We start from the raw sequence: 8,743 nt of genomic DNA on the forward strand, positions 1-8,743 counted from the left end.
AGACTCCGACTATGAAATATATGCCAGCTTTGGTAACAAAACTCCATCAGTTCACGGCGACATTGAGGAATACTGGAGTACCAGGTGGGAATCATCAGCATTTGCCAACAGGGTTACCCATGAGCTTGAAAGCCCCTTGGTTCATGGATTGACTGGGGCTGCTCTCTCTTGCCAGAGCAGACAACCCTCTGAAATGCTGTATCAGAAATATGTAGAACACTCACTCAGCAGGATGTCTCACTTAGAAGGAGAAACATTATTTTAGAAAACAGTATCTTAATCATCAATAAAACAATCAAGGGCACCTTTGAAAAAGAATGAAGATAGATATAAAAGTATTCCTAAAGCTGATGGAAGGTTTATTCTATCTCTGAAGTTTCCAGATAGGCCCTGCCAGTGGTATAGGCTGGTATATAGTAAGCTCTCCGTATCACTGTTTCTGCATCAGGGCACTGTTACACTCTGTAGTGTCTGCTTTGAGTGATGCCTTCGTGGTGGCTCTTCCTCCAATGGGCCAGAGAGCATAGCAAAGGAGCATCTTATCCAGGGCAAACTTTTGCTGTGTTTCCATTGTGACTAATATGCCATGTTCCCTGAGAGCGTTCTGATTGTCATCTCATTCTGACCTGTTTGCCCTGACTTCTGATTCCTGCTCTTCTAATGGGAGCCACTAGGACATTTCTCAAGTGAATACCCCTTGATCTCAGGAGACAGAATTTTCTGTGTATAAAAAGACCCATCGACCTTAATGTTTTTATTGATGGAAAGTGCACTTTCCAAGGCAGCCCCTGGATCATCTGCTAACACCAGCCTCAAAGCACCAGTCCATAGCAGATGGCCTTCACAGGAGACCTGCTTTGTCCTTTTGATCTGCTTCAAGCTGGAAAGGTGAGTTCTCTGGCGCGGTCTCTCCTAAGTTCCAGCTTTCACTGCTCAGAGAGAACTTTGGCCATGTAGCTCTCATTTGTGTCTGAGCCCTCCATTCCTGGAAGCGCCATTCTCCCTTGGTGATTCTGGTTCTTTCCCTGTCTTTCCCAGGCCTCATTCGCCTTTGTCTCAGTTCAGCTCCAGCTCAAAAGACCTTTGTTTTAAGGAAGACACTCCTCTGCTCTGGAACTCCTCACAGAAGAAGAGGTGAGCTTTTCCCCTCTTTTATGAAATTTATAACTTTCTGGAAAATATCTGTGGTACTAAGTTTGTTCTTAGTACTACTGTTTAGTACTACTACTACTTAGTAGTACTACTACTAAGTACTACTGTTTGTTCATCAGATGATAAAGAATTCTTCCTGAGACAGGAATTTTTACTTGGCATATTTGATCTCTGCCAGGTCTTTGAGAGTCCATTATAGTAGATATTCATGATTTGGGATTGTACTGTGAATTTCCAAGTATCTTTGGGCATAATCCTGGAATGATGACCTTGCTCATGTGCAATTTATATATTTATGCATTTATACAATTCTGACAGGCTCTCTCATTGGCCCACAGGCTTAACCCTTCTCCACAGGAATATAACTTAATTTTTTTACTCCTCTCCTAAGGAATAGTTTAAAGCAAACATTCCACACATTTATTTGTTTGGTTATTTCTCTTGAATTAGTTGTTCAACTATTAAGGGCTGACACATGTCAAACATGCAATTCACTGCAAAGCCGACAATGTGTAAGCATTTGTCCTGGACACGGGACATGCATGAAGTGAATTAAGATCTTGATTGTGGGCTTACATGGCAATCAATCCAGTGAGCTCCAGTAATGACCAGCCCAGCATGATAAACCCATTGGTGCAATTATGACACACATGTCACGGGGAACAGTAATTTTCTGATTCAATTTAAGACCTGCTCCACAGGAAGGAACTCATACCTAGTACCATAAACCTGGCCAAGACCCCATGGCTATGGGGAGCATATATACTCTACAGAAGTAGAAAGCTGACCACAGATCAGTGTGCTGCAGGACACGTGGAACCGGTCTAGCTAGAATGCCTGCTCGTGAACATTCAAGAAGGACATAGTGAAAGGAGCTTCTGGTCTCAGCCCGAAGCAGCTGTGCCAGAATATCAGCTAAATAAACCATAAGCCCCAGCCCCTGCAGGGCTAACATTCTTCTAGAAGACTGAGTGGCCCCACAAAATTTGAGTTGAATGTCCTCAAGAAAGACACATTGCCAGACGTACGAGACAATGCCATGTTGTCCACCATCCTGTCATGCTGCTGTGAGAAAATACTCAACAAAGCAACTTACGGAAGAAAGGGCTCATTTTGACTCAGTGCAGTGTGTCATGGTGGTGAAGTTAGGATGACTGGAATGTGAAGTGGCTGTTCACATTGGTGGTCACAAAGCTGAGACAGACAACTGCTGGTGCTTAGGCAGCTTTCTCTGTTTTATTTTGGTGGAGATTCCAGTTCGTTGAAGGGTGCTGGGCACATTTGGGGGGCTCTTCCCAGCTTAATTAACCCAGCTGAGAACCTCCCTCCTAGACGTGCTCAGAGATTTGTCTCCTAGGCAATACTGACAATCAGTATTAAGAACTACAACTTCTTTTAAAGACCAGCATTGATGCCATCGTATCTCGTACCTCACAGCTGAGAGGAAATCTTGGTTTTGAGGGAGATACCATTTCAGGATATATAAACACAGTTTTGTTTTGTTTTTTCTTTCTTTCCAGGTCACCGTTCATGAGTGTTCATCACCCAGAGTTCATAGCTACTGAAGATTCTTGGGAAAATGGCCTTACTGCCTGGGAGCAAAACTGCATGCTGGGTAAAGAGGTTGCAGATTTGTCTGCATTGGCCTCCTCAGAGAAAGGGGATCTTGCAGGCAGTGTCCACCTCAGAGTCCAGGTCTCCAGGCTTGGGTAAGTAGATGTGGAGAGACAGTGCTGGCAGTAGATGTGGCTTTCTGTTTGACCCCAGGCCTGCCCATACTTCAGCCATTCAAAAACCTAAGGTTTAAAAGAGGATGAAGTTATTCTATTTAGCTGGGCCACAATTTTCCTTCAACATTATCTATTCTTTTCCAAGGCAATAGGAGACACTTAGGTCAGCCTTGGAAAGTCACAAGGAGACCTGATGAAAATCCCAAGTGACACATATCTCCTTTTCATTCATTTCTGCTTATAAGGCTGACATCTTCTTGACAAATAGAATAATTGGGTTTAAGGGACCCCTGTGGCATTGTCAAATTTACTGTCTTGCAGAATTTGGTATCCTCCTGTGTGGTAAGAAGTGGGAGGCTTAGGCTTCTAGCAAATGGAGGATGTATGTGGGAGGGCTAAGAGGATGTTCTGGCCTCTGCAGCTGCCCACAGAGTGTTCTCATTTTATCTAGTTTATCTGCTGTACTTCCTTCATCGTGTACATTTATTTGGAGAAAGTTTTTAGGTGAAAGTATTTGAGAGCCCGTCTCCAAGAAAAGAGCAAGGCCTGAGAGCTAAAGCCAGTAGTGCCCAGTTGAGGACTTGAAGTGGCTGGGTGACTGTGACATGGCTGTGTGTGGCTGCGCAATTATATCCAGTGACGTGACATTCCTTCTCTCCATTGCCTTCTACGGGCTTATACAAAGATGATGGCTAAGATGAGTGAAAACGTATCATGAACCTGTCTAGAATTACTGATATTGAGTCATTCTATTTGTGGATTACTCTTTTCTGAAGATACTGGAGAAGTTAATGTATTCAGTTTTAGGCATCAAGTGTATTTATCTAGAGACAGGCCCATTTGCCAAGTCATTTCCTATTGGTTCTCTGAAAACTTGTAATAGTTCTATGGAGAGACAGTGGCTGGGATCCTTTCACCTTGACCATGAACTGTGTCTTTCTAATGTGTCCTAAACATTGGCAGCTTCTTCACCATGACTACTCTCAGTTCTTTTAGGCATAATAGATGTTTGGCTCACAGATCTGTTCTGAAATTGTAAGAATCATAAAATTATGTTTGGAGATCTGGCTACATGAGTCATTGGAGGCAAGGGTTAATTCTGTCACTGTAATTGTCTTTCCCCAGCTGGCTGTTCAGTAGTGAGGTTGCCATCGCAGCAGCTGTCTCACAGTGAGATGATCTTAGTGATTCATGGGACAGTTGCTTCAAGCTGCTCTGTATAAAATGGCAGCTCAATGCAATAGGCTCACCTCTTGGTGATAAACACAGTTAGGAGATAAGAGGGAAGAATGGCTTATTATTTGGCAAAAGTAAGGAAGACACCAGGCAATTCTCAAAGCAAATGAAGCAGGGACTTCACCAGGGGAACAGTAACACTTGGAACAAGACAGACTCATCTTACAAATGTCTCTAGGCTGGAGGTTCTTCTTCAGCTCAGCAGCTTCAGGGTGGGGAGGAGGGAGCAATTTGACAGAAGCTAAGATAAGTTGTAGCTACAGGGGTTTCTCCACCAAAAAGCTAAGATAAGTTAGCTAAGATATCCTGACCTTGGGTTCCTAAAATAGAGCTGGGTAATTTTCTGTGGAATTATCTATCAAGGAGATCAGATTCTAGTTAAATTTGAAATGACATCAGCAAGAATGGAAGATGGAGGAACCTCTGGATTGTCTTGTTCGGTCACAACGTCACTGTCATGTTTCCTTAACATTGCCTGCTCTAACATTGGGCAAGGAACTCTTCTGGGCAGAAACTATAATAAAATGGTTTTTATTTTAAGTTTGCTTTTGCTCACCTAACCTGCCTTTGTGAGAGTGTCTTCTTCCTTATGGGCTTCTCTGAAAGACCTTATCTTCAATCAAAAGCAACTTTAGAGGCATGTTCAGTCGTTGAATGAGCAACATTGTTCTGTAAGCATATATTATTACCCTAAGAGTGCCTGTAGGGTGGCTAACAAAAAGTCTAGATAGTACCAGGCATAAAGAGCAAAGGCATTTGCAAGAAACCTTTATTCTGAATAGTCAGTTCTGCTGTATGTCAATTATGCAAAAATTATACCTACGATACCTCAGTTGTATTTCATACTTTAAAAACATAAGCCACTTAGGTTTTTACTTAAGTAGGAACTGCTGAAACAGAATTTGGAAGTGTAAAAGGATTATTTGTCAAATTCATTAAGTCTAAAGAAATGTAAAATTTTACTATTTTCAAATTTGCAGAATGATTTTCTACACATAAGGAACTTAACAAGTGAGCCAAATAATAACAAGCTGTCCCATCATAGACTTTCTTGCTTCCTTCGCCTACCAAACAGAAGCTGTTGCTGTGCATGGTTCAGCACCTTCTGCCCCCTTCTCTTGCAGGTGCTGTGTGCGGTGGATGAAGATCTCAGGGTTGTTTGTCTTTGTGGTGGTGTGCTCTGTGAGTACCAACATTGCCAGACCTGCTATTGGACCAGTGTGGGTGCTGGGGCTCTTCCTGGGAGGACACAGCCCTTGTTTGCCTTGGGATGGACAGCAGAGGGGCCCAAGGCCTGGAACCTATGTTTTTTAGCACCGATTGCCTGAGTTTCTGACTTTTTTTTGAAGGAGAAGCTTTGTATGCATAAATATTGCAGGCTGAGGGAGGGATGTCGAGGAAAGCCAGCCCTTAGTTGCACTGGTTGGGCTTCTGTGTGTAGGCAAAAGTCCCTTTCTCTCTGTAGTATGTAGTCTGCAAAAATGGCTCCTGTCATTACTTCTGCCTGAATTGAGTATGGTCAGCTCCTAAGGTTTGTAAGGGAGGGCCCAGAATCAGGTACCCTAACGCCATCAAACAGAAACAACCATCCTGAACTCTGGAAACCTCACAGTTTAACTGTATTTTGTCCACTAACATTCCCGTGTTTCTACCCACATAATTGTGTGATTCTGAAGCCTTTGCTGAGAAGAAATTGAATGGTTGCTGCAATGTCAAAGGAGGGGCTCAGGGTTCACCAGCTTTTTCTTGGGTCCAAAAGACAACTTGAGCTCAATCTTTAGGTTTCAGTCTTTTTATTTGGGAAATGGATTTTTTTTTAATTTGTAGACACATCTGAACCAATTTGAGAAACTGCTTTGAACTTCCATAGTATGCTATCTTATCATTAATTTCTTTAATAACTTTAGTTTAATTAATAATTTCTTTGCAATTTCCACAAACCTGTTACAGTGGTTACTGAGGCACACTCCTCTGTTTTTCTATATGGGAAAATGACATATACACCTTGACAGTTTAATTTGTGGCTGGGTATTTAGAAGCTGTCGAAACATAATTTGGAAGTGTGAATCCTCAAAACTGAAAAACATCAATAATCAAGGCTCATTATAGCTAACATAGGATGATGAATAAAAATATTTTTACATCCTAATGCTATTAGGGCAAGCTGGTAAAATTTGGATGCATAACTCACACCTATATTTCTACAAGTAGTAAAAATTATATAAAGCCTATGGTTTTCATATTATAAATATATAATGAAATATTTTTAATGGTTACAGATTTTATTCAGCCTGTATCCAGATCAAGGAAAGTTTTGGCAGCTGTTGGCTGTGTCACCACTGGAAAACTACTGTATCCAAAGTACGGATGGAGAACAGGGGTTTTGTCTCTCTCAGCTAGACTGCTTAAGGGCGAGGCTCATGTGCTAAGTCAAAGTGTGGAAAAGGGTTTTCTACAGAGTGTTACAATTTAGCTCTTTTAGAATGAGACCAATGGTGGCAATAGAAACTTGGGCATTCCAAAGTCTGTGGCGATACCAAAGTGTTACAGCTCTTGGTTAAGCTGCTGTGCTGAGCACACAGAGGTGCCGGTGAAATCCCATGTTGGTTTGCAGTGGAGACCCTGGCCTGGTGGGGCCTATGCCCAGCGGGGCATAAATGACGAATCTCAGGTGGCCATGGTGGAAGGCTGATGTTATGCTGCAGCACACAAACCCCAGGGTGTTTATTTAAAATCAGGGATTTATAAACTTTGGGTGGTTGGAGGGATTTTGAGGGTGAATGTGTTTGACTTGCTGGGGTTAGGGGGTCAGGACACTTGATTTACATGTAGTGGTATGGTGCCTCATTTTCCACACAGGAGCATGATCCTATCACAAGGAGAACACAGTACTTAATTATCCTATGGATGAGAGAATCTCCAAGTACAACTGAAGGTCACTGCTGAAGACTAAGATCCTTAGCAGGGTGAGGTAGTTCTCTCATTCATCACTTTGTCTGCCACTCAACTAGACATCACTTTCAAATATGGATGCTTTCTTCTACAAACTTACTTTACCTTTATTGCTTGGGGTTAAAGGTGTGTTCTAAGAGTGTCTCTATGTTTTAGCCAGATCATCTAGACCTAGAAGATCTTTAGATGTGATCCCTTGCCAGAGCATCCATGTTTCTGGATTAAAATCCCTCTAAAGCACAGCCTACCTGATTCCATCTTTTCTGTATGTGTGTCTGTTCTTTCTTTATTTATGATTTGCTCCAGTCAGATTTCCAGGACCATGCCATGCAGGCCATGGTAAGTGATGCTTTGGAAAGGGGCTCCTAAGTATGGGGAACTTGCTTAGTCAGACAAAGAAACACTCTTGAGAAAAGCTTGCAAATAAAGCTAAAGAGAAAGAGAAGGGAGAGAAACTGCTGTGCCCTTTTAAGACTATTTTAATTGTATTTCTTATACCTCTCCCCCCTTTCCAACCCTTGTCTACCCCAATATCTTCCCAAACCCCAAAACCAGGTAGGAGAGAAAGAAGGTTAGTGGGGAGAGGGGTATAATTTTCTTTAGCTACTTCCTGCTGGTTAGGATCATTGGGTTCCTTGAGGCAAGTCATATCTTTATATTCAGGAAAGCTCCAACTTCTTGTCAAACTACATCAACAGCAGAAAAGAGCAGTGGAAAGGAGAGGACAGAAGGGGGGCTGCATTCTTCTTTCTCAGAGGCCCCCAACACTCTCTGGGTTCTGGCAATTATTACTTCTCGGAGTCCTTAGAATTAAACTATCTGCAGCTGGCAAAGAGTCCCTCTCAGAGCCTGAAGGAGGCAAATAGTTTGTTGCTGTGGACAATCTGAACCAGCCCCATATCTTACTGGGATTAAAACAAAAACATATTTACAATAATATAACTGAATTTTTAAAGACTCCCAAACTTCCACTACAAGAGACACACAATTCTAAGTGCTGAATGTAAAGTGTGGGACAAATAGAATCTAGAGACAGGCAGTTATATAATAGTGTTTTGGGGGAGATTTTGAGAAACTGGAAGTAAGATAAAATATTGCATCTTCATCAAGTTTTAGATTATGTTCAGGAAATGTGCCTTTAGTTTCTTGAGGAAGTAGGTTTGGGAGAAAATGGATGACTGAGGGATTAGGCACACAGCTGAGGGACTCCAGTGGATTCCCATTTTCACTTTCATTTTATGGAGTCTTATATGTGAGTCCAGAGATCTGCAGCTGTTTCCTCAGAGCAGAGCAGGCTCTGTAGAATTGGATCCTGGGGAGTCCAGCCTCATAGCCCTTGTTTCTGTTTCTATGAAAGGACTGACAATGCATTATCCTTAGTAAACATACCAACAAGTTAATATAGCTGCTGTAGAGGTACAGAGAGCATTGCCCAATAAATTTTATTTTAACCCCACTTTTTGAGATGAAAAAAAAATCCAAGGCTTTCACCTGCAGTCCCCATCTCCTGGCTTCTTTCTTTTTGTTGTTGCTTCTTTGCTTTTGTTTTGTTTTCTTCAGGGTCTAGAAGAATGGAACCCAGGCTCATTATGTGTGTGTGTGTTTGTGTGTGTGTGTGTGTGTGTGTTTGTGTGTGTGTGTGTGTGTGTGTTTGTGTGTGTGTGTGTGTGTGT

The 8,743-nt window shown here is 42.1% G+C and overlaps 1 protein-coding gene across 1 annotated transcript in view; it reads left to right on the forward strand.

The window, feature by feature from the left end:
• Positions 1-8,743, forward strand: part of Oca2 (OCA2 melanosomal transmembrane protein) — a 323,587-nt gene that overhangs the window by 15,789 nt on the left and 299,055 nt on the right. Inside the window, exons 2-5 of the mRNA XM_055607524.1 lie at positions 1,039-1,134; positions 2,673-2,861; positions 5,243-5,300; positions 6,398-6,470. Of these exons, the coding sequence (XP_055463499.1) occupies positions 1,039-1,134; positions 2,673-2,861; positions 5,243-5,300; positions 6,398-6,470 (416 nt within the window). The remainder of the gene's footprint in view (positions 1-1,038; positions 1,135-2,672; positions 2,862-5,242; positions 5,301-6,397; positions 6,471-8,743) is intronic.

Source organism: Psammomys obesus, unplaced genomic scaffold (genome assembly GCF_907164565.1).
Source record: "Psammomys obesus unplaced genomic scaffold, mPsaObe1.curated_primary_1811, whole genome shotgun sequence".
In the NCBI taxonomy this organism is placed as follows: domain Eukaryota; kingdom Metazoa; phylum Chordata; class Mammalia; order Rodentia; family Muridae; genus Psammomys; species Psammomys obesus.